Source organism: Protopterus annectens, chromosome 5.part0 (genome assembly GCF_019279795.1).
Source record: "Protopterus annectens isolate FY-2018-M chromosome 5.part0, PAN1.0, whole genome shotgun sequence".
NCBI classification, from domain to species: Eukaryota; Metazoa; Chordata; order Ceratodontiformes; family Protopteridae; genus Protopterus; species Protopterus annectens.
In genome coordinates, this window is record NC_056735.1 from 650,287,630 (window position 1) to 650,314,032 (window position 26,403).

Genomic DNA, 26,403 nt, shown 5'->3' on the forward strand with positions numbered 1-26,403 from the left:
CTTGTCTAAAACCTGACCCAGCAGCTGTAGCTTTAGTTAATCCTACTGCTGCTAAGCATTTGGTTAATTCCAGTTCTACTGTTTTTGACAAGGATGGGGAGATTTTTTTTTATAAGTATAGGGGGAAAAGTGTATGATTTTGCAAGTTTGAGTTTCTTAATTTTGAATTGTCAGGCAAACATGTTAAAGTTTTTTCTGGCTAATTGTGAAAGTATGAGAAATGTTTTGGCTGCAGTTTCTTTCTGTGAGGAAAAGTCTGCTTTAAATAATATATAGTTTCTTCTATCTTGTAAGTCAGTACTATGCCTCAGTTGATGCTTCTTCCAGGGCTATGGTAACTAGTAGTGTTTTCAGGAGGTTTGCCTTGCTGCATTCTCAGAACCACCCAGATAATGTAAAAAATTAGATTCTAAATTCTTGTTTGGATAGAGATTTAGTTTTTAGTTCATCTGCTGCAGAGGTTATCAAGAAATGTGATGAGAGGGGAATGCTGATTCAGGGAATCGCTAAGATTTTTTCAGCCCTCCTTTTCCAGGTTTTCTAAGGGATTAGCTTAACCCTTCATACAATTTCAGCAAAAAACAAAATAATAACAAAATAAGTAAACTAATGTTTAAAAAGAAATGGCTGGGGGAGGGGGTTTCAAAAGGAATACAGGACCCCCCCCCCAAAAAAAAAAATCAAGGACAGTTCAAGTCAAAATCCTATTTAATGAACTTTATTCTCCCACCCTGGCAGTCCCTTTTCCTTTCCAGAAAGTCTGAATCTCCACTTTTCTCTTTGGTAAGAGAGAGTTTCAGACAAATGGGTTCTGAAAATCATTCAACAAGGTTACAAATGGCAGTGGGAGGAATCCCTCCCCCTTTCTGGAAGTAATTCCTCACCCACCAAACTCCTCTTATTTCCCCTGTTCTTAGATGTTTGCTGTTTCAGGGAGTGATAGAACCATTTCCTCCTTCCTAAGTTGGGAAATGTTTTTATTAAGGATGTTTTAGTACCAAAGAAAGGAAATGCTTGGAGACAAGTCATGGATCTTTCCTTCCTAAACCTGTTTGTGGTAGTGCCCAGATTCAAAATGCTTTCACTTCACAACTTTTTACTCTTCTTCTTCATTTAAGTTTCCTGGTAACACTAGACTTTAAAAGGTGCTTATCCCATCCCTGTTCATCCAGACTTCAGGCGTTTCTTAAAGTTTTGTGTGTCTTGGATCACATTATCAGTTCTCTGCCTTACCCTTCGTATTATCCGTTGCACCAGAAGTGTTCACAAAATGTCTAGCTCCAGTTATAGCTCATTGTAGGCTACATTGTAGGCTACAGGGTATAAATATGACTTGTTTATCTTTGTACTCTTTTTCAAAGTGTCAGGAATCTCTCATTTGGGTGAGAGAGCTATCACACAAGCTGAGATTCCAAGAGAGCATTCAGAAGTCTTTTTTTTTTACTCTTTTGCACAAGATTGTGTTCCTGAGGTGTCAGCTAGACACATCAGTTTAAAGAGTTTTTCTTCCACAGGAAAAAAAAATATGCATCACTATCTATTTCTAAAGTCTCTACTAAGACTTCAGTCACTGCAAGGGAATACCTCAGAAATTTGGGTCTATTAGCATATATGATTCTCATGATCCCCCTGGCAAGACTGCATGTGAGGAGGATACAATGGAATCTGAAGTCTCTTTGGTCCTAGCACCAGCATCCTTTGACTTTTGAAATATCAATGCTGGGGTTTGTTATAAGAGAAATCCCTTGATGAAAACAGCAAATCTCCTTAAATCCCAGTTTCCCCTTCAGTCAGCATAGACTCCTCAAACTTTGCTTGTGGAACAGTTTCAGGAAATATAAAAGTGCAAGGTGTGTGAGACACCAAAGACAGACGCAAGCACACAAATATTAAAAAGATGCTTGCTCTGATCAAGGCACTCGCTCTCTGAATAGTCTTTGGTCCCCCGGACCTCTAAGTTGTTACAGACAATACCACAGTCATGTGGTACATCTACAAGCAAGGGGAAACCAAGTCTTACCTCTCCTCCTTTGTAGACTAGCCACGTTAGCTTGGGATATAGCTTCACAGCACAGTTCTACTCTGTAGGTGTCCTACATAGCCAGAGCAAAATTGTCTGGCATACAAGCCAAGCAATACAAAGGCAGACCCTCATTACCACCATCAACAGAACATGCTGGAGGGACAGGTTCATAACCCAGAGACAGCCCATGCTATGGAATAGACTTCCCATACATGTAAAGCAGAGCACCTCACTGGCCGTCTTCAAGAGAAATCTTGATGAGTGGATGGGAAATAGAAAAATCACCCCAAGGATCACTCCAGTGGCTGTACTCGACAAAGGCACTGGGAACCAAGGTCGGGTAAAATGCCAGGGTAATCCTTTGGACTAGACTTGTAAAGGCTCCAGGGCCATTAACCTAGTACACACCTATGAATGGAAACTTGATTAGAGGTTCTTAGAAAATTTGATCAACCTTTGGGGAATTGCCCATGTAGGCCTGTGCCTTCCTCCCTGAACATTCATCTGGCAAGATTCTGCTCCTGGACTCCATGCTTTTCCACCCTTTCCACCGATGCCCAGGGTAGATCTGAAGATTTGGAAGAAATTCTCCAAGATCACTATAATGACTCCTGTCTGTCCCAAGCAACATTGGTTCTCCTTTAATTTGGAAATTGTATGGGGCAATTTCCGCAAGTTTTCTCACATAATAGATCTATGCCTGCAAGATAAGGGGTGTCTGAAACACCCCGATCACAGTGAAGTTCAGCTGACTCTCTGGGTGTTAGCTGCCTAAAGGGAATTAAGACCCTGTTTACTGAGGAAGTGCAGCAGGTACTAATGGAGGCAAGAAAGCCTGCTACTAGAAAGTTACATACTAGCAAATGGAAAAGGTTTTCTAGCTGGTGCCAACAACATAAACCGTACCCGTTCATGGCTAGTGTTTCTCTGGTTTTACAGTATTTGTGGAAGTTACTATCTGATGGTATTTCTTGCTCCTTCATCAAGCTTTATTTATCAGCCATTTTACCATCTCTGCCCATAGATTCTCATTTTTAAATGCATTCTAATGTCAAAATGTTTTGAAAGGAGATTTGCATAAAACCATGTAAGAAAGCCAGTTGATCCTCCTTAGGATCTTAATTTTGTGCTGGAGAAGCTGACACTTGCTCAGTTTGAACCAGCTAATCTGGCTGACTTGAGGTTCTCAACATAGAAAGCTGTTTTACTGATTTTTGTGACCTTTGCAAGAAGAGTATCTGAGATGCAAGCTCTTATGGTGAGTCAGCCCTGTCTCATTTTTCACAGAGACAGGGTTTCTTTGACAACTAATCATTTTATGCCTAAAGTGGTATCAAGAGTTTACTTTAAGCCAAAGCTACCCATCTCTTCATTTTCTTTCAACAACCTAAAAATGAGGGAGAAAGGATACTCCATACCTTGGACTTCCATAAAGAACTCTGGTGCTGTCTTGACAGAACTAAACCTTTCAGATCTTTGGAGCAGTTCATTTCCTGTGAAGGTAAGAAGGGCATAACCTGTGTCAAAAGAGACCATATTCCATGTGGCTGTCTCAGGCTATTACCTTTTGTTATTTTCACCACAGCAAAATTATGTCAGGCAGTGGCAAAGCTCACTGTACCATGGCCTTGGCTTCTTCTTTTACTTTTTGGAAAAGATTAAATTACAGAAGGATTATAGAAGCATTAGCTTGGTCCTCTATACATAGTTTTAAAAATGCGCTGCAAGTTTGATTCCTTCTCTACATCTAGATCAGGCTTTAATAGGATCATTCTCCAGGGACTGCTGGACCCTTATTAAACTCCCAGTTTTAGTAAGCTAAGGTAATCTGCCCATATAACTAGTAATTCTGCAGCAGTGATTAATACAACAAACATAGGTTCATAGGTTTATACTAGGCTATCTGCCCTAAGGCATTTATAAGCCTAGCCCAAAGTTTTGTGGCTTACGCCACCCCTTATGTTAAAAAATACTGTGCCCATTAGTTTGTTGTGCCTCTGTCCAGCAGTGACACAGAGATGATTCCCGGGGTAAACCTACGATCTCCCATCCACCGGTCAAGATTTCTCTTGAACAGAGCCATCGAGGTGCTCTGCCTCACATGGACTGGGATTTTATTCCACAGCATAGGGAGTCTCTGGGTGACAAATCTATCCCACCAGCATGTCCTATTTATATCCGTGCTAAGGTTTAAGTCGCTTGCTCTAGTGGATCTGGTAGATTTGGATTTTTTGAGGTGGAGCATGTCCATTAATTCCGGGTTGGACATGGCCTTGTATGTCAGGCACAGGTCACCTCTGAGCAGGCGGTATGCGACTGAATAGAGCTGGAGTTTCTTCAGTCTGGCAGCATATGACTGATTTTGGAGTCCCTTTATCCTTTTGGTGAGGAACTTTTGGGGTCTCTCCAATTGCTGCAGGTGTCGGGTGAGATACATCCCGAATGGGGCATTGTACTCTATCATTGGTCTGATAAGTGAAGAGTACAGGGGAACAATGACCTCACTTGATCTGGATGTGAATCCCTTCATGATCAGGTGAGCAATGTAGAAGGTCTTTCTAACCACTTTAGCAATGTGAGTGTCAAAAGAAAGGCCACTGTTGTGCAGTTAAGCTTACTGTAATAGCAGATGTTTGAATGTTCACTGCTGCAGTAGCTGCTCTCTCTGTCTCCCTTGGTTTTTGCTGTTCTTTTATGCCAGTGTGTGGACTTTTTATTTATTTATTTTTCCCTAGCAATGTCCGCTCAGGGCTTGGCCTTCCTCCTTGTCTGTGTATTAGCCTGAAAGGTCTGAAGAGCTGGTCACCCAAACCTGTCTTTTTCAGTCAGCTCAGCTTGAGTTGACTAACTGCTTGGGCATGTGAAAGATGTTCTGAAGCTTTGGAAGCTGACTGACGGTTCTATCCTTGACAAAACTTATATAGCTTTGGCTACTGCAACAGTGGTCATTCGAACATCTACTGTTAAGTTTATTTACAGAAATGTACTTTCTTAGCCTTGGAAAGCACCTTTGAGGACTTGTTCTTAGGAGGCTGAGGGTGTTGATGAAAGTATGTGATGTGGGAGTATAGGAGGGTAGAGAGGGTAGTGATTGAACTAAATTTGTCTACTAGTACACTGGCTAAGTCGTCTGGCCAGAGTGGGTGATATCCTTTACTGTTGGCTATTTGCAGAATGGGACATTGTTTCGGAGATTTATAACCTAGCTAAAGAAGGCTTTGTGGTCATCTTTCACCTGAGTCACTTTTTTTTACCTCCTATCTGTCTTTGGCTGATTTGATCAGGGTCCTGAGTTCCTCCTTAAGTTTAGTAAGAGTGTTGTCTTTAGAATTAAAAACTCATTGCACACACAAACTGCTTTATTTTAGACCCTAGTAAAAATGCAAATGTAGAACACAAGTGAACCAGAACAAAACGGCTACTTCAGTCACTATTTCCACAGAATCAAAATCAGTCCAGGATAAAGCAAACTTCTTCTTTATTCCATAAAACAGAGAACAACGAAATGAGCGCTTTCACGTATTTATAATACGCTTCATCAGATTTCAATGTACATTGAAGCAGCTCAGTTTAAATAGTGTACTACATTCCTTTAATTAATGCAATTAACTTGCTAATTGAAAACACCTATCTCTATCAAGCAGCATAACTGTTTCTTAAAGTCACAATGAATCTATACTTAATCTAATATATCAGTTTGTCTCTATTCTACAATGTTATATATCAAGTATGTATATATATATAGATTATTTATATATATATACAACAACATTGGTCATATTAAATTGAATAGAGTGCAATGAAGTAAAATAAATGAACATTAAAATAGAATAAAACAAAACCAGATAAAAAAGAGAAAGAATAAGATAGTCTAGCAAAAATGTATGCATCAGTGAACCTCAAAGTATTTCTCCACATAACTAGCCCTTAACCCAAGCCAGAAGCCTCATTCACTGACATTCTATTTTGTCTACTTCTTTTATATTTTGCATAACCAATAATATACACATATTAATTCCTGTTTGTCAATAATATAAAAAGTAATAAATAAATCAATAAATATCTAGATAAATAAAAATATATACATATATATATGTATACACATGAGTGTATATATACACATAAATACATACATACATAAATGGATACCCAGATATAAAAATCAATATATTATTGCAATAAAGTGCATAGTGCTCTATGTTGTTCCTTACTGAGATCTATATCATGGCAGGTCCAAATTGCCCTCTATCTCTTCAGCTTCTTATTGTATATCTTATGAACATATATTGATACCTGACAGATATGTATGGAGATTTATAACCTAGCTAAAGAAGGCTTTGTGGTCATCTTTCACCTGAGTCACTTTTTTTTACCTCCTATCTGTCTTTGGCTGATTTGATCAGGGTCCTGAGTTCCTCCTTAAGTTTAGTAAGAGTGTTGTCTTTAGAATTAAAAACTCATTGCACACACAAACTGCTTTATTTTAGACCCTAGTAAAAAATCAAACACTGCTTGCACCACGGACTTACTAACACAGTAATTTTATTGTTCCACAATAAAAACACACGGATTGAGCGCTTTCTTCCCTTCAACAGGGATTTCATCAGAATCAACTATTAAAGATTAAGTTCACCTTTATGTACTCCCCTCATTAATAATTAATAATTAATTAATTACATCATCCTTTTCATTTATTCCAAGGCTGTTGTTAAATATATCCCTAACCCTTAACACTTTCTAATACCTAAACATTATAAAATATTAATGTACTCTTTCAATAGTTTTAGGGTTCCAACAATTTTTGTATACAATTTCTTACACAGTTTTTTTACACAGTTTTTATATAGTTAATACATATGGAATTTTATTTATAGCTGTTTAATTGTATGATATAACATGTTTTTCTATTTATACTATTAACTTTTTAACTAGAGTTTTTTTAACACGTGCTTGTACATTAATATTTCATAATGTTTAGGTATTAGAATGTGTTAAGGGTTAGGGATGTATTTAACAATAGCCTTGGCATAATAAGTGCGGTTTCTTTTAAAAAAAAAAAAGTCAGTGAAAAGGATAATTAATTAATTATTAATGAGGGGAGTACATAAAGGTGAACTTAATCTTTAATAGTTGATTCTGATGAAATCCCTGTTGAAGGGAAGAAAGCGCTCACTCAGTGTGTTTTTATTGTGGAACAATAAAATTACTGAGTTAGTAGTCCGTGGTGCAAGCAGTGTTTGATTTTTTACTAGTGGCATTCTTGTCACTGTTTCTGCTTTTTTTTATTTATTTATTTTTTTCCCTACATATTTGGAGTTTTGGTGGAGCCAAACGCGCTATGGACACAGCCGAGATACCTGCCTTGTTCTCCCCAGTACACCGAGAAGAGCTTGAGAGTGCACACAGAGCTGGCCATTATGAAAGGTGAGCTTACCAGGATTATTGAACTGCTTTCTCAGCCCGAGACAGCTGAGGTAAGGGGGACTTCTAAAAGGAAACGTCACTCATCTTCCCTTAGTGACGGTAACACTTCAGGAAATAGAAGTGAACACTCTACAGGCGACGAGAATCGAGGGAATGACAGGATCAGTCATTCCCAAAGTATTAACAATGGAAATTGGAAGGGAAGCACCCAGGGTCCTCAAGCTGCTTCCTTAGTGGAAAATAATGAACATGACGATATGAGAAAGACTGGTGCGAGATCTAAAATACAGGTACTGTTAAACTTTTTATACAAACAAATAAGGACATAGTGGCTTGTAATGGAAAGGAAAGTGTAGGAGGATACCACCGGACTGGTGGGGCCACTTTTAACTATGGAAAGGGCGATGAATATTTAGGTTTTGACAATTTATTAGAAAAACAGTTCAATTTTGTTGATAGTAACATGTGGCAAGCCCGGAATGGGCTTTACAAAGAGAAAGACAAAACGAATGGTGGAACCTTACAGGATATTATTTTTGTATTTAAAGACAAAATGGACAATATTAAAAAGATACAACTGGAGAATGGATATCTTTCTGAATGTGTTAAGAAAAAGATCATCCCTAAGGGACTTGAGTGTACAAATTCCCGTTTGGAATAGATTATGATAATCAACTGATTAAGGAATTTATCGAAATGTTTGATAGACATGGACTTGAAATGATGGAAAAAATTATAAAATATAATGATGCCAAACTCAGCTTGCTCATTGAGCAAGCAGAGAAACTTAACCAGGATATTAAAAATGATGATCTTTTTGCACAATATGAAGAATTTTATTTTAAACAAATTAGATATGTAGACTCCAATAGATTATTTAATAAAAAATTTTAAAAAGAAATGGAGAGGGACCTAAGACTATAGAGACAATAGGGCTTATGATACCAAAAAGAGTGAACCAGGTTTGAGTGAAAGGAACTACAATAGACCCAATCGGGGGAAGTATCAGGATAAATTCACCAAGAGAGGGGCCTATGCTGGGGAACACAAAGGGAAATGTTATGAACCACAGGCTTTTCACTACCGACAACAGTGGGATGTGGGGTTAGATCAAGAGGAAATACACCAAGGGTGGTGGGGCAATCAGAACAACAGAAGATACAGGGAAATATGGTAGGAAATACTTTGGATGAAGAAATTTTGGAAGAAGGTATTTACCTGTACCTACAAAGGATATCCTATCTTTAACTTTGCAGATATAAAATTGAGTAAGGAACATTTTTCTTTGTGTATGAAAGGTCTGAAATTTGTACCAAACAAATATTTTGACTATAATGAGACCATAGTGGAACTGAAAATGTTTGTGAGAAAGCTAAATTTGGCTTATATATTTCAGGGTAAAAGTAAGGATGAAAAGGTTTTTAAGCATATGGATAAAGATTTGAAAAAGAAAAGCAATATTAACCCACCCCTAGAACCTACATTCAATATTAAGGAAATAGCAATTATGGAAGATGTTTACAAATTAAAATTTGGGGAAAGTAAGACATTTAAGAGATGGAATTTATCAAGTGAAGAATTCAAAGTCTTGAACAAGTTAAGAAGTGACAGAGGTTTAAGAATAATGCATCCTGATAAAGGGAGGGGGCACCGTATTTTATGATGCCATTCAATGCTCTCAGGACATTTTTGAAATGTTGAATGACTCACTAACTTACCACCCATCTTCTGTAAATGAGATTATTATTAGTCATAGTCAAACTGATTTTTGCATAGATGAATACCTTAATGAAGGAATGATTTCAGGTGAACTATATGATTTTTTGAAAGTTAAGAACCCCATTGTTGCAACTATTTTCGGTATCCCCAAGATGCACAAAGGATTGGACAAATTGGCTTTTAGATCTATAGTCTCAGGAAGGGGTTCCAAAACATACCCCTTTGGAGTTTTGGTAGACAAATGGTTAAAAAAGACCATTGTTAATGGAGAGCATATAATCAAAGACTCCTGGGATTTCCTAGGGAGGTGAGAAGGTACATTATGGCATCAGAATTTACACTTTCTGACTGTGGACATATCAAATTTGTACACCTCAATTCCCAAACAGGTAGGACTTTAGTATTTTAGATCTAGTATGGTTAACAACACCACCTTATCTGAATATAAAATGTATTTAATTATGGAATTTATGGAGATTGTGTTGGACCATGATTATTTATTTTTAGAAGGAGAGTACTTTAAGCAACACAAAGTTGTTGCCATGGGGGCCTCCTTTCCCCCCGTATATGCGAATCTGGTCCTACTGGAGTGGGAGAGGAAGTATGTGTTTACAAGTGAATATATGGCTCACTTGAAGCTTTATGTTAGGTTTTTGGATGACGTGTTTATTCTTTGGAAAGGCCCAGAAGACAAGATCAAAACATTTGTGGACTTTTTGAATAGGACCACAGAATTTCTTAAATTTACTTCTGCCCACAACGAAGAAAGTATTTATTACCTAGATACTGTCATAATAAAGGATGATAAAGGGTTTAGATCTAAAACATACAGAAAACCCACATTTAGTAACTCATATTTAGTGTACTCTAGTAGTCACCCTCCACACCAGAAAAAAAGCATTATTAAAGGACAACTCATTCAAGTAGCCTGTATGACATCACATAAAGAAGATGTGGAGGGAGAACTACAAAAAGTAGTAAAACTTTTTCAAGAGAGAGGTTACCCTAACAAAATGTTGGGAGAAAGTATTGATTATGTTAAAAAAGAATGGGGGGGGAGGGGGAATACAAACACCTGTTGGGTAAGCCAGTGGGACTGAAAAATTAATGGTCAAGAAATGGATGGTGCAATGAGAGACTTTAGAGAGTTTGATAGGGCTATGGTAGTCCCCTATTCAAGTGTGGCAGAAGAAGTTAAAAAGATTGTGGTAAATAAAGTACAGTTTTGTACCTACCATAAATGTAGATGTTCGAGTGTTCACACTGCTGCAGTCATCACACTTTGGTTATCCTGCCGTCAGGCGGTCCCGCAGTCGGCCAGAGTTCCAAAGTCTTTGTCCGGCGTCTGTTGCTGTCGCTTCTTCCCTGACGTCAGTGCGCCAGGGGTATATAAGATGCATCCAACGCCATTTTCTTCAGTTTTTCTTGCCCCAGATGTCAGGTGCCCCCAAGTGGGTAGGCAGTACATATTGCTAATCAAAAATATACATATAAAATAAAAACAATACCTTCAGTCACCAGCAAATATACCCCAAAGGTTGTATAGGATAGAAGGGTATAGATAAGTCCAGCTAGTTCAGAGGGGATGGAGAGAGGGTAACCTGGACTGCAGCAGTGTGAACACTCGAACATCTACATTTATGGTAGGTACAAAACTGTACTATGTTCATCGTGTTACACTGCTGCAGTCATCACACTTGGGTTGAATCCCAAAGCTAAGTTTGGGTGGCTGGTCTATAAAGAGTTAGGATTGGCTAAGAGGCCCTGCAGAACTGCAGTGGCAAATCCTGCTCTGCATTTAGAGTAAAGAGGCAGGTGGTAATGCTTGGTGAAGGTGTGCACTGAACTCCAAGTTGCAGCCTCCAAAATTTCCTTGGTAGGTACTCCTCTGAGAAAGGCTGCTGATGTGGCTGTTGCCCTGGTGGAATGAGGCCTAATGTTGTTGGGGACTGATTTTCCATGCTGTGTGTAGCAGTACCAAATACAGTGTCCTGTCCATTTGGATATAGTCTGCTTTGAGATAGCCTTGCCTTGTGATCCTGCAGCATATGCTACAAACAGTTGATCAGTTTTCCTGAAAGCTTTTGTTTTGTCCAAGTAGAAGTGTAGCTGCCTGTGTATGTCCAAAGAATGCAGAAGTTTCTCCCCTTTATTTTGGGGGTTTGGATAAAAAGTAGGCAAATGGATGGTTTGGTTAAGAGCCACACTAGATACCACCTTTGGCATGAAGGTAGGGTTTGTCCTTAAAGATACCCTATCCTGATGAAAAATTATAAAAGGTTCCACTGCCATTAATGCCTGTAGCTCTGAGACTCTTCGTGCTGAAGTTACTGCCAGGAGCAGAGCTGTTTTCCATGATAAAAATTTTAGATTGGCTGTATTGGCTGGCTGAAATGGTGGTAAGGTCAGTTTTTCCAAAACGAAATTGAGGTCCCAAGTTGGTGTTGGTGCTCTCCGGGGCGGTCTTATGTTTTTAGCCCCTCTGAGGTACTGATTTAGCAAGGGATGAGAGAATAAAGGAGGATCCGTGTTGTAATGTGCAGAAATGGCAGAGGCGTGAATCTTAATTGATGAAAAGGATAGGCCTCTGTCCAGCATCTCAGTTAAGTATTGTAAAATTTGAGGAATGTTTGGAACAAGAGGGTCAAGGCTGTGAGCCTGGTTCCAGGCGCAGAATCTCTTCCATTTTTCTGAGTAAGCTTTCCTGGTGCTAGGCCTCCTGGCTTCCAAAATGACATCCATAACAGCTTTAGAGAGAGATGTTGCCTGCTTGACTAAAGTATCTGCCATGCAGCCAGGTTTAGGGTTTTGAGTGGACCGTGCAGGATCTGATTGTTTTGTTGAGTCAGAAGGTGTGGAATTTGGGGCAAAATCCATGGTGGGCCCTGAGCCAAGTTCCTTAAGATAGGGTACCAGTGCTGGCGTGGTCAGTCTGGAGCAATCAGGATCATCTGTGGTTTTTCTTGTCTGGCTTTTGGGAGTACCTTTGAAAGGAGAGGCAGTGGTGGGAAGGCATAGACTTTTAGGTTTTTCCAGCTGAAAAGAAGAGCATCCACTTTCCATGCTTGTTTGTGAGAAGTCCTTGTGCAGAATTTTTGTAGTTGACAATTCAGAGGGGAGGCAAAAAGATCTATGTCTGGGCATCCCCATTTTTGTGTTATCATGCTGCATATTTGTGGGTTCAATTTCCATTAGTGAGGGTCCATGATATTTCTGCTTAAGTCGTCTGCCAGAGTATTTTTCTTTCCTGGCAGGAATTGTGCTTGCAGGTGAACGTGGTACGTTAGAGCTGTGTTCCACAAGGTCATGGCTTGCCTGCATAGGGGATAAGAGTGAGTGCCCCCTTGTTTGTTTATGTACCACATTACTGTGGTGTTGTCTGTCTTTAGTAATAGTTGTCCTGGGTGTAGAATGTCCTTGAAAGCTGTTAGGGCATTTTGAACAGCCAACATCTCATTTTGATTGATGTGAAGATGCATCTGGTCTTTGGTCCACTTGCCCTGAATGCATGTTCCTGCCATGTGTGCTCCCCAGGCGTAATCTGAAGCATCTGTTGTTAGTTTGCCTGGCTGTGGGTTGGGTAAAAGGCTGACCCTTGTTTAGGTGACATGCCTGTGCCCACCATCGAAACTCCTGTTGTAGGCAGGGAATTATTAAAATTACTGCTTCTGGACTGTGAGAATGTTGAGTCCAAACACTTTTAGGTACCATTGTAATTTCCTCATATGCAGTCTGGTATATGGTATTAGTAGTATGCAGGATGCCATGAATCCCAGGGCTTGCAGGGAGATGGGACGTTTTTGCCAGTAGTTGAAAATAAGTTAGTTGCACTTGTTTGTCTGGCGTGAGGTAAGCCGTCTGGGCTGTTGTATTTAAGCTGGCACCCAGGAATGTAATCTGTTGTGAGGGCACTAGTTTTGACTTTGTTTACTGTGTACCCTAGAGAAATTAGCAACCTTTTCACAAACGCTAGATGCTGTAGAAGAATGTCCTTTGTCTCTGCTTGAATGAGGCAGTCATCCAGATATGGATATATTTGAATCCCTTTTTGTCTGCAAAATGCAATTACTGGTGCCAAGCACTTTGTGAAGACCCTGGGCGCAGTAGATAAGAGAAAGGGCAGTGCAGAGAATTGGTAGTGCATTGTACCAGCTTTAAATCGGAGGTATCTTCTGCAATTTTGTCTGATAGGGACATGCAGGTATGCCTCTTTGAGGTCCAGAGTAACAAGCCAAGCCTTCTTGCCCAGCATGGGTAGAAGCTGTTGTAATGTCAACATTTTGAATTTCGGAATATCCAGGTAAGTATTCAGAACTGAAAGGTCCAGTATAGGCCTCCAGGCTTTGTCCTTTTTGGGGACCAGGAAGAGTCTTGAGTAAAATCCTTGTCCTTGTTCCTGCTGTGGTACTTTTTGTATAGCTCTCATGTCTATGAGGGCTTAAATTTGTTTTTGTGCCTCTGCCCATTGATTTTGTGGCAGGTCTGGCATTCTTTTTAGCTTTGGTAAAGTATGGAAGTGGAATCTGTAACCTTGAGACACAATATTCAGGACCCATTTGTCTTGGGTGATTGTTTGCCAGTTTTGAGAAAAAAGTGCTAGTTTTCCCCCTAAGGGGGCTTCCAGAAGGGGCGTGCTTGGCGAATGCAAGGGAAAAGTCATTGTGACTGTTTCCAGTAAGGTCGAGACTTGTCCTCACCTCCTTTTGAGGTTGAGGTGCCCCACTGTCGTCTGTTTGAGCCTTGGGGTTGAGATCTGCCTCTTGGACGTCTGTATCTGCCTCTCTGTGGCCTGTCTGACACTGGAAAGGACCAATTTTTTGTTGGCCAATTTCTGCTAAACCGAGGTGGCTGTACCTGTAAGAAATCCTTGACTGTTTGCATAGATTTAGCTTTATTCTCCATTTTCTTTAACACCTCTTCTGCCTTAACACCAAACAAAGTATCATGCTGTAAAGAAGCATCCAATAACTTTGCCTTAACATGTTCAGGTAAACTCTGTTCTTTTAACCAAGCATGTCTTCGAATAACAGAAGCTGTAACTGCGGCTCTACAAGAGGCCTCTAAAGAAACAAAACCACATTGCAGAGTATGTTTTCCCACCTGTTCAACTGCATGCAATAAATCCTGCATTTCTTTACAACCAGGAGCTTCTGAGCTAGCAAGCATTTTCTGTTTTAACTGAGCCATTAAATATCGTTGGTACTTAAGCATGTGAAACTGGCAATTTAAAGCTCTTACTGCTAAAGTTGCAGATGTGTATACTTTCTTCCCCCATCTATCCAAAGTTCTGGAATCTCTGTCAGCGGGTACTGGATTTTTTGCAATGGAAGCCTTAACCCCTTTTGGACCCTGGGAAATAGTTTCTGGATCAGCAGAAGGGTTTTTGTAAAGAAACTTGAGAGTCAGGGACTCCATAATACCTATCTGGCTTGGCTGGAGCAGGGGGCAAAGAGTCAGGAGATAATCTGGATTCAGAGAACACATCATCCACAATGTCTAGTACAGGCGGAATAGCCAGGGGCCTGTGCTGAGGCAATAAGAGGAAATCCCTGAGCCTTTTCTTGGATTCTGAGTATTCCTGACTTTTCCAATGGAAATGTTCCCTCATGGTATGTAAAGTTTCCCCAAAAGAGTAATCCTCAGGAGGAGAGGCTGAAGGGATAGATTCCTCAGCATCAGAGTCCTCATAGGGGGGTAAAGAGTATCCCTGGTCTGAAGAGGAATCAGAGGAAGTGGAAACCTGATCAGAGGAGTCATAGTCTGTATCCTGCCTAGGCCTTTTCTCAGGAGGGGGATGGGAACCCCTGATTAGAGTAATGAGGTCTTCGGCCATTTTAAGCACCTGTTTCTTAGGCATGGAGGACTGTCCAGGAGAATGTTGTACTTGTTTCTTTGTCTTTAATGGTACCTTTGTCTTGGCTGTTGATTTAATGGTAAGTTGTGAAGGTCTGAAAACACCCTCAGAAGCCGGTGCCTGCTCAGCGGCTCCGGACCCGTCTGAGGGATTAGTTTCCGTAGGCCCAATACCTTGAGTTTCCAGAGGCCTAGTTGTCTCCACGTGGGAGTCTGAGGCGGCCTGTGGCTCTGAGGTAGTGGGTGTCAGGGGCTGCAAAAGTGCCTCACTGAGAACCGGCGAACCGGTGACTAGCCTAAAAGAGGTTTCCTCGTCTGTTTTGGACCTCGAATGCCTGTCTTTATCCTCGTCTTTGCGTTTTTTCGGAATTGCGGTCGTCGATTGATCTGACAGTATAGTATAATTGAACCTTTGGCCAAAGTAGTGCAAAGCAAAATCAAAACATCTTTTTATAGTGCGTTTGTTAAATCTAGCACAAAACCGACAACTAGTGACGTCGTGATCAGGGCCTAGGCATGGAATACAGTAAGAGTGGAAGTCCTTATGAGGTATTTGCTTCCCACAAGAAATACAATTATTAACTTTTTCTGACATCGGTCTGAGTCAAGAAAAAAGTTTCCCCAACGGGGTACTTAGCTTTATTGAAGATTTCAGATCTGAAATTCGACTTCGAAAATCTCAGGAGTTGGCTGACCAGCACTTGCGAACTGCTTCTGCTTTGGGCACCTTGTGGCAAGAAAGACTGAAGAAAATGTCGTTGGATGCATCTTATATACCCCTGGCGCACTGACGTCAGGGAAGAAGCGACAGCAACCGACGCCAGACCAAGACTTTGGAACTCTGGCCGACTGCGGGACCGCCTGACAGCAGGATAACCCAAGTATGATGACTGCAGCAGTGTAACACGATGAACATCTGGGCAATTCTGAGAAATAATTCAAAGCTATGGTCCATTGTAGGTGATAGACCTAATTTTGTGTTTAAGACTGGGGCAAATTTGAAAGTGTTCTGAGAAAGGTCCAAGGAAAATTGATAGAACTGGAACCTTTAGGCGTGGCTCCTGTTCTCAGTGTAAATATATATATTTAGCTGACACAATTAATTTAGAGAATAATTTAAAAACCCAAGTCTATTTTAAGAGAGGCAATTATCAGACATCTGGAATGATCTATTTAGTGAAGTGTGTATCCTGTCCCAGCTTCTATGTGGGGAAAACTGCGAGAGGGCTTAGGGACAGGATATGCTAACATATGTATGAGATCACTACATGTAGTAATAATAATAATAATGCCCTGTACAAACATTTTTGTACATGTAAGAAGTTTAGTGGATTCAAATTTGGCATTGTAGGAAAAGTCTTGCCCAACCCCGGGTGGGGGGGGTGGGGTTGGAGATTTAATAAGTCACGTTGAAGAAAGAGAGGTTAGGTGGCAAATAAAATTACAAACTAGTCAAGCCCCAGGATTAAACTAAATGATATCCATTAAGCCAATTTTAAATAAGAAGGCTGCTTTAGTTAGTTAATTAATTTTATAAACTATTTGAATAGTTTTAGGGCTCCAACAATTTTTTGTATACAATTTTTTACACCATTTTTTTATACATTTTTTGACACAGTTTTTATATAGTTAATGCATATGGAATTTTATTTATAGCTGTTTAATTGTATGATATAATAGGTGTTTTTCTATTTATACTATTAACTTTTTAACTAGAGTTTTTTTTTAACACATGTGCTTGTACATAGGCTAGGTAGACTATATGGAGCTAATCTGTTCCATTAACATAGTGCTTGCTGTCAGTCTGAGACGCACACTTGCTTTCCTGTTTTATGTACTGTCATATTTTAAGTAACTTATAGTATCTTGTACTGAAAAAGCTAGAAAAGGACCTACAGCAGGATATCTGGGTTTGCTGCATGACACTGTGGTAAGGCACATCAGTTGGTTCTTTATAACTTTATATTACTGGAATTCAACCAGTAGCTGCCCTTCATTCAGGCAAAATTTGCACATGAGCTTCTGTATCCATCCAAGTAGATGTTTTTCGTGTTTCACTGTTGCAGTCATCACACTTGGGTTATCTGCCTGCAGGTAGCCCTCAGTCAGCCCGAATACCAGAGTCTTGGGATTTCCCTGTCGGATGCTGTTGCCTCTTCCATGAAGGTAGGTCATTAGGGGTATAAAATATATAGCCAGCGCCATTACATCAGCTTTTCTTGCCGCGTGGGAGCCCGAAGCAGAAGCAGTTTGCAAGTGCCAATCGTTTGCTACATGAAATTTTCATTTTTAGAGTTTCAGACCTGAAGTCTTCTAAAGCTAAGTACCCCGTTGGGATCCTTTTTTCTTGCTCTAACCGATGTCAGAACAATTGTCTTGCCCTGTGGCAAGCAAATACCTCACAGAGATTTTCATTCTTACTGCGTCATCTGTCTATGCCCAGACCACGACGTTCCTCGCTGTAGGTTTTGTGCTTTATTTAACACCCAGACTATTCATCTTCGGGCTATCTTTGTTGCTAAATTCTTTCGCTCTCGTTCTCCATATTCTGAAATGGCTTTTATAAACCATCCAACTACCGATCTTTCGAAAAAATATAAGGATAAAGACCGAGACAGACCGCACAGGTCCAAAACTGCCGATGCTTCCATTAAGCTAGTCACCAGCCCGCCGGTACTCACTTTTGCAGCCCCTGATGTCTGCTTCTACAGATTTGCAGGCCTCTGCTGAGACCCATTTGGAGTTCAGTATGCTGCAAGATGCTTCTTCGACTATGGAACCTGTGGATATCTCTTCCTTGGATGGGTCCTGAGCCACTGTGCAGGTACCGGCTTTTGAGGGTGTATTCCGACCTTCTGATGTTCGCATTAAACCAACAGCTTTGTTTTTGACTAAAACTACCGAGTTTCTCAGGCCAGAGTTTGCACTACGCCTAGAAAACCGACTACTAAAGCACATGCTCAAGCCCCCTTGCCACAGAAACAAGTGCTTAGAATGGCTGAAGACCTTATAACTTTAATTAGAGGAAGCCAGACTTCCCCCTCCTAAAAGACAAAGAATTGATTTTCCTTCTGATTCTACAGACCATGAGTCCAATGACTATGATCCCTCTGATTACCAGGACACACCCTTATCTACCTATGAGGATTCAGATGCAGAGGATTCCATATCCTCTGCCTCCCCTCCAGAGGACTTTTCTTTTCGTGAAACTTTGCATACTTTGAGAGCATTTTCACTGGGAATGCCAGGACTACCCTCAGTCCAAAAAGAGACTCGGAGAATTTTAAGAGTTGCCTCAGCACAGGCCTCTAGCTATACCCCCTGTCCTGGGCATTGTAGATGATGTCTTCATGGAATCCAGTCTTACTCCAGATACTTTACCACCAGCTCCTAGAAAGCCTGACAAGTACTACAGTGTACCTGACTCTCACAAAATTCTCTTTAAGAATCCCACTGCGGGACCAGAGACTATTTCCCTGGGACCTAAAGGCATTAAGGCTACTACAGCCAAAATCCCTACCCCTTCAGACATGGATTCTAGAGCTTTAGACAGATGGGGTAAGAAGGTATATACCTCTGCTGTTCTTACCATCAGGGCTTTGAATTGCCAGTTTCACATGTTGAAGTGCCAGCAGCATATTATGGAACTAATTAAACAAAAAATGTTGCTGCTTCCAGATTGTACAGAAAATAAAGATTTACAATAGTTAATGCATTCTGCAAACCAAGTTAATAAACATACTTTGCAGTGTGGTTTTGATGTCTTAGAAGCATCTTAACAGGGCTGCTGTCACTGGATCTGTTTTGCGAAGGCATGCTTGGCTGAAGGAGCAAATCTTGCCAGACCATGTCAAAGCAAAATTACTAGATGCTCTATTAAACCAGGAAAGTTTGCTTGGTGCAAAAGCAGAAGTTCTTAAAAAAGATGGAGGAAAAAGCTAAATCTATGCAAACTGTTAAAGATTTCTTACAGGTGCAGCTACCTAGATTCAGTAGGCATTGGCCTTCTAAAAACTGGTCCTTTCCAGTCCCTCCCAGGCATTCTCAGTCCAAACCCAGGGGAACAGGCCACCAAGACTACAGTCTCAGGGTATGCAGAGATCTAAGCAATGGATTGCTCCCTCCTCTAAAACAGGGAGTGGTAAGCCCACCCCCTTATGGAAAAAGTTCACAATGACTTGTCTATCTTGCTCCCCAGCAAGGCCCAAGTACTTGCACCCCTAGGAGAAAAACTTGACCTGCATGCAAAAAACTGGATGTCCATTACCCAGGACAGATGGGTCCTAAACATTATATCCCAGGGATACAGATTCCACTTCCACTCGCTGCCAACCCCAATCGGGTTGCCAGCCCTTCCTGTAAACCAGTGGGCAGAGGCTCAAAAGCAAGTACTTTCTCTTATCAGTGTCAGAGCTATTCAGCCTGTGCCAGTAGAGCAAAGGGGACAGGGATTCTACTTCAAACTGGTGCCCAGAAAAGAGGGTTCTTGGCGCCCTATCCTAGATCTGTCAATTCTCAACACCTTCTTGGTGGTCCCAAAATTCAAAATGTTGACTCTGCAACAGCTTCTTAATATGCTAGCCAAGGACGCCTGGCTAGCCATCCTAGACTTAAAAGAAGCTTATCTGCACATCCCCATAAGGGAATCTTGCAGGAAATATCTATGTTTCAGGGCAGGCTCTATGCACCATCAGTTCTCTGCACTTCCCTTTGGCTTGTCTACTGCACCCAGGGTATTCACAAAGTGCCTGGCTCCAGCCATTGCATACTGCAGGCAGAGAAATATTCAAATTTACCCATACTTGGATGATTGCCTGATTCAGGCTGACAGTCAGGAATTGCTACTTCAGCACCTGGCATTTGTAAAGAGACTTCTAACGTCTCTGAGGTACACCATCAACGAAAAGAAATCACACCTGGTGCTAAGCCAAAAGATTGTATTCCTGGGAGCAAGCTTGAACACAGCTTTCCAGATAGCATTCCTAACACCAAAAAAACAGGTTTATTTGACAAACTACTTCAAACTAATGGCCACCAAAACCCAGCTATATGCAAGAAAATTACTGCAAGCCCTAGGGTTCATGGCCTTATGCATTCTACTAATTCCATATGCAAAACTACGTGTAAGGAAACTTCAATGGTACTTAAAAAGTATCTGGTGTCAACATTCAAAGGACCTGGAAACGCATCATTCCTTGTCTAAGGGCAGAGTTCCTTTGGTGGGCAGAGGCATGCAACCACAACAAGGGACTTCCTTTCACTCAACCCCTCGCCGCCCAAACCCTGACAACAGATGCATCAGACTATGCGTAGGGGGGCTCACGTTAGGCAAATGCATTCAAGGCAAATGGAGCCCAGAACAAATTCCCCTGCATATCAAGCAAAAAGAAATGTTAGCTGTACAGAATGCTCTGACAGCCTTCAAATACCTTATCCTTCCAGGACAACTCTTGATAAAGGTAGACAACACCACAGTTATGTGGTACATAAACAAGCAGGGGGGAACTCATTCCTACCCACTCTGCAAGTTAGCCATGGCCTTGTGGAATACAGCCTTGAGCAACCAAGTGCACCTGCAAGCTCAATTCCTGCCAGGCAAACAAAATTCACTGGCAGACGACTTGAGCAGAAATGTTCTGGACCCACATGAGTGGAAGCTGGAACCCATCTCATTCAAACGTCTAATCCACAGGTGGGGGACTCCAGAGGTGGACCTCTTTGCCTCCTCCCAAAACCATCATTTGAGAACATTATGCACCAGAACCCCCCACAGCCAAGCTTGAAAAGTGGATGCCCTATCCTTTACATGGGAAAACCTCTCAATTTATACCTTCCCCCCCGCCCCTCCTCTCAAAAGTACTACTCAAGATCAAACATGACAGGCCAAGGACAATCCTTGTTGCCCCAGACTTGCCACGCCAGCACTGGTACCCACTCCTATGCAGTCTACATCAGACCCCCTCCCTGCAGACCAGAAGACCTAGTACTAGGAAATCCTATTCGGAAAAGTGGAAAAGATATTGTTCTTGGAGCCGGTCTTAAGGAAAGTACACAGCTGTGCCCACCTTACCTCAAATCCTGGATTACCTAGCAGAGCTGCTGCACAAAGGCCTATCCTTCTCATCTATTAAAATTCATGCCTTTGCCATCTCAGTTCATTACAATACTGAGCCACCTCTATTTTCTCACCCTCTCATCAAACAGTTCCTGAGAGGAGCTAACAATTTAAGGCCCCCCAAGGAGAGCTCCCACCCCCACCTGAGACCTTAACTTTGTACTAGAGAAGTTCACGCTTCCCCCTTTTGAGCCTGCTGCTGCAGCAGAGTTAAAATTCCTCTCTTGGAAAACAGCCTTACTTCTAGCCATCACTTCAGCAAGAAGAGTGTCTGAGTTACAGGCACTAATGGCTGTGGAACCCTTCATTATTTTCCATGCAAACAGGGTTTCCCTCAGGACTAACCCATCATTTATGCCCAAGGTGGTGTCCAGTGTGGCTTGAAACCAATCCATCCATTTACCAGCCTTTTTCCCTAATCCTCAGAATAAAGGGGAAAGGATTCTGCACTCCTTGGATGTGCACAGACAGCTCAGGTTCTACCTTGACGGAACAAAACCTTTCAGAAAATTTGACCAGCTGCTTGTCAGCTTTGCTACAGGGGCAGAAGGCAAAGCCATTTCAAAGCAAACTGTTAGAGATTATGAATATAAGGCTGAAATTAATTCTGTTGTAAATATGCTGAAAGATGAAGCATAGAATAAAAAGTTTGCTTGAATATATGTATAGAGTTCAGCAATGTAAAATGGGCATTCATACTATATGTATAACAGACAGGCTTCTCTTCACAGCATCAGAAAAGCCTAACAAAGCAATATTGGAAAGCAAGTATTACATGGTTTTGTCATGTTTGCAGAACAAATATCTATTAACATGCATCCTTTTTTATAAACTCTGCAATACGTGATGTTTTTTTCAATAGGAACAGAACAGATGTTTCCTTTCATACTTCTGTTATTCTGATTGCTTGCATTTGTGCATTTTCACATCAGCAGAACTGACAGGACAAAAGAAAAGTCTAAAAACAGACATTATGTGACTTCCCACAGAAGGCCAAAAAAAGATACCAAGAGGAAATAAAATCTGTGTGTGACTAGCACTCTATATATCAATTGTAGTAGTTCAGTTATGTGAGAGAGGGACAGAGGGAGGTATTTTGTAGAAGTCATCATTCATATCTGTAATGAAGGAAAACTTTGTAAATATATGCTACAATCTGACAGAAAGAGTATGTGTTTGTTATAAAAATAAGTTATCTGTAACTGTGCTTATAGCTGCAAAATATATTTCTTTATCAGTGTGCAATTTGAAAGGCTTGGTGCTTTAAACAGACTACAGATGGAGTCATGCAAAGCTCTGTGTCTCTGATTCAGCAGTAAACAGCACAGCAAGACTATGTGTCTTAAGAATACTTTGGATCTAGCACAACATAGAAGCAGAGCGCACACATAAAATACATTTTTCACAAACCATTTCCAAATGGATAGCACACCGCATCCATTTCTGCTGCAAACACCATGGAAAATCTACCCCACAGAGGATTAGAACTCATTCCACTAGGGCTACCTCAACCTCTACAGCATTTCTCAGGGGAGTCCCTACCAGGGACATTGTGGAAGCTGTAACCTGGAGTTCTGTACACACCTTTACCAAGCATTACCACTTGCCTATTTTTTTCTAAATCCAGAGCTGGATTTGCCACAGCAGTCTTACAAGGCCTGATAGCCAGCTTCAATACTTCTTGACTGCCTCCACCCTTCCTCAGCTTTGGGAATCAACCCAAGTGTGATGACTGTAACAGTGAAACACAAAGAATATAGTACAGTTGTTTACACTTACCATAAATGTAGATGTTCAAGTGTATTCACTGTTGCAGTCCTGTGGTTACCCTCCCTCCAGCCCCCTGACCTTTCTATTCTTTCTACCTATCCTCTTTTTGGCCATATCTTATGGCAGTGGGATTTACTTTTTACTGGAGGTGTTCTACACCATGTAATTGCTTCCTATTTTGGGGGCTCCTGACATCTGGGGCAAGAAAAACTGATGTAATGGCGTCGGCTGCATGTTTTATACCCCTGACGACCTGACGTCATGGAAGAGTCAACAGCATCCGACATGGAAATCCCAAGACTGTGGTATTCAGTCTGACTGAGGGTTACCTGCAGGCAGATAACCCAAGTGTGATGACTGCAACAGTGAAAACACTCGAACATCTACATTTATGGTAAGTGCACCCAACTGTACTTTCTGTTGTGGCAAAAACTCTTTGAGTGGCATAATGCTCAAAAAGAACCTCAGAACTTCTGTGACGGGCTTTATTTGCACATTGGAATGAGTTTGCCTATTCTCCAAGATTTGTCTCTGCATAACAGTAGTTTTCACTAGTGACATTTACAGACACAGTACAACTACCAGAGCAATCTAAAGTAATAACCAAGCAATGTGAGAAGTGGTGTACTTTTCTGCATAAAACATTTTTATTAGGAGTCTTAATTCTGTCTTGTATCCTTCATGTCTAATGTCCAGCAAAATGTGCATACTCTTTTTTTCTATTGTTGTAAAAGTTATGTGATGCTCAATTGAAGTTTGCAAGATGATTAATAATTAGTTTATATTTATACATTTATGAATACTACATATGAACTGATGGAAATGTTGGCCTTTACTGTCTGATCACTTTGCATGTGTTAAACATGTCTGATGCTTTTCTTTATAGTTACACTGTTCTCCTTTTGTATAATTTCTTGTATGCCTTTAGACATATTTTGTTGTGTGAAGAATGTGGGCAGTGAATGGCCCAATTGTGGAGGAAGCCGACTATCAACGGACAGTTGTTAAGGGTGGTTTGAAGTTTTCTGTTTAGCTTCCCCATCCCCAGTTCATGTACCTGTGGAGCCTAGGAGAGGGGCATATGGTGGAATGACAATGGAAGACATGCCCTCACTTCTGCCACAGGTTTTCCCAACAAGCATCCCTGTCTAACTCATCTGAGGCACAAGCAGTGAGCTCCCTGGTTTCCTCCAGGAAGTTGGCAACACCTAGTGTGCTCCTGAGTGTGCACAACCCCTCCCCTGTAAGGTGAATCGGACACACCACTTCACTCCTTTTCCTTCTGTGCCTGCCATCTCCAGTGCTGCAAAAATGCCAGTGGAACCCAAGTCACCTGGGATGCAGATGGTAATCTTTCCACTTCACCACGGAGCCAGGATGATTTATTCTATATTTTGATACCCATTTTAAGTCTGTTTATTGTGTCTTGGAGCTTTTTTCCCCAGAGACTTCCTAGCTGGACCTTTGCAGTCAACACAGGGGTACTTAAGCAACCATGGCTTTTTAAAGTACAGTAGTTAGCCTTTGGTTTTGTAACATGATGATCTTAACTGTCATTCTCTCTGAAATATCTTCTAAGTGAAAATTGTTTGCTCTCCCTCTTTTACAGTTTGGTTTAAGGTGAAGCTGCACGTGAAAGATTCCAAAACGGTCTTGGAGAGAAAGAAGTATGTTGCTTTTTGGTTAGAGCGCTATGCAAAAAGGGAGCCTGGAAAACCTTTAACAGTAGTATTTGACATGGTAGAAACCGGAATAAGCAATATAGTAAGCACTGAGTTTTACTTAATATAAGAAATAACTACCCAAAATGAAATGGTTGGTGTACAGCATTATGTTACATAAAAATTTAAATCATGCAAAGTTCACTGTGCTTTATTATGTTGCAGTACCGATGGCTTTATCCAGGAACCCCATATTTGCTTTTTATTTTATTTGGAAACACTTGAGAAATTAGTCTGAAATTTACATTTGTTTATCTTTAGTGAGAGTCACAGGAGTAATTCATCATAAAACTTGGGTGTGTTCCCTTTCCTTTGTTCTTGACAGAATTTTTAATGTCCGTATTTTCCATATGCGAATCAGTGCAGGCCTCGTGCTTGAGTGAAGACCTCCAAAATGTAGCTGACATCGTCGTGTGCTTTCTTCAGTTGTCAACTTCTGTTTATTACTGGTCTGTAAGATTTGCATTGGAGAATTTTATCTGCAAAATGAGTCTCATGATGTTGGTTGTTTTTCATTAGCGATTAACTGAAATGGTTCTCTCCTTCCAGCTCCATTAACATGTGCTTGTTTTATGTCGATGTCAACTTTGAGTCTAAGTTTTTTTTTTTAATTTTTTGAAGTGTTAACAAGATTACCAGACAAAAATATTTGGGAGCACTTTCTCCTTGCCTAATTGAGAAATGTTTAAAATCTCTAGAGAAATATTTATTCATCCATTAATTTTCTCATTACCCACTTAATCCAGTTTAAGGTTTGGGATAGTTGGAGTTTATCCTATCACTCGGTAACCACAAGGCAAAGAAATTATTCCTGGACAGGGCACTAAGCCATTGTAGGGTATGCACCCACACACACCATGCACACCTACAGGCAATTTGGAAGATTGCTATTTCACCTACTGTACATCTATGAATGTATGAGGAAACCAAAACATCCAGTGATATCCTGTAATTCACACTCTGTAGATGTTGTACCAGCCAAGAACCAGACTGGAGAACTAAGTGCGCTCAGGCCAGCATTCCTTACTGCTATCCCAGGCAGGACAGTCTTTGATAAGAGGTAGTAAGCATAAAAGGGGAGAAAAAATTGTAAGTGTGTATATGTAGCATTGTCACCTCACAGTAAAACGCTGTCTGGTTTGATTCTCAGCTAGAGCGCCTTCTGCATGGAGATGTGCGTGAATGGACGTACCTTCGTTGAAGGTTGTGTGTCAGGGCTGGTAACTCAACATGTAAAAATCAACTACCAATCATTAGCGGGCCGGAGTTCCGCTGTGGCGACCCCTAACTGGGAAAAGCTGAAAGACACAAGTAAAAGGGTATGAAGGGGAAAACAAGATCAGGGATCAAAGAAGAAAGTTGAGAACACAGAAGACAGCCTTAAATTCCAAAGAAAGAAAATTATGCCCATGCATGCATTTAGCCCCTTCCGAAATGGAGGATCACGTTAACAGTGTTAAAAACCAGTGCACAGTCTGGTACTACAGACATTAAGGATTAAATCAGCACCTTCATCGGTGTCTACAGCCAAGCTGTATTGAACAGTACTTAGTAGTACAGGAGATGACTGATCCAGAATGCATAACTGTGGTTATGCAGTTGCATTCTAAAATTTAAATTACTAAATCGCAGGATTTAAATTCCAGTATATATATATCTGTACATCCACAAAAGTAAAACATTTTTTAAATGCAGAATATTCAGTAAATCAGACACTTCTACATGTAGCAAATCTTAGAAAAAGTGTAGGTCATGATAAATGAATGATATGACCTAAA

At 40.8% G+C, this 26,403-nt stretch overlaps 1 protein-coding gene across 1 annotated transcript in view; it reads left to right on the forward strand.

Annotated features, from left to right (window-relative positions):
- The window catches only part of MOSPD2 (motile sperm domain containing 2), a 980,078-nt gene that overhangs the window by 101,441 nt on the left and 852,234 nt on the right, over window positions 1–26,403 (forward strand). Inside the window, exon 3 of the mRNA XM_044071848.1 lies at window positions 24,514–24,668. Within this exon, the coding sequence (XP_043927783.1) occupies window positions 24,514–24,668 (155 nt within the window). The remainder of the gene's footprint in view (window positions 1–24,513; window positions 24,669–26,403) is intronic.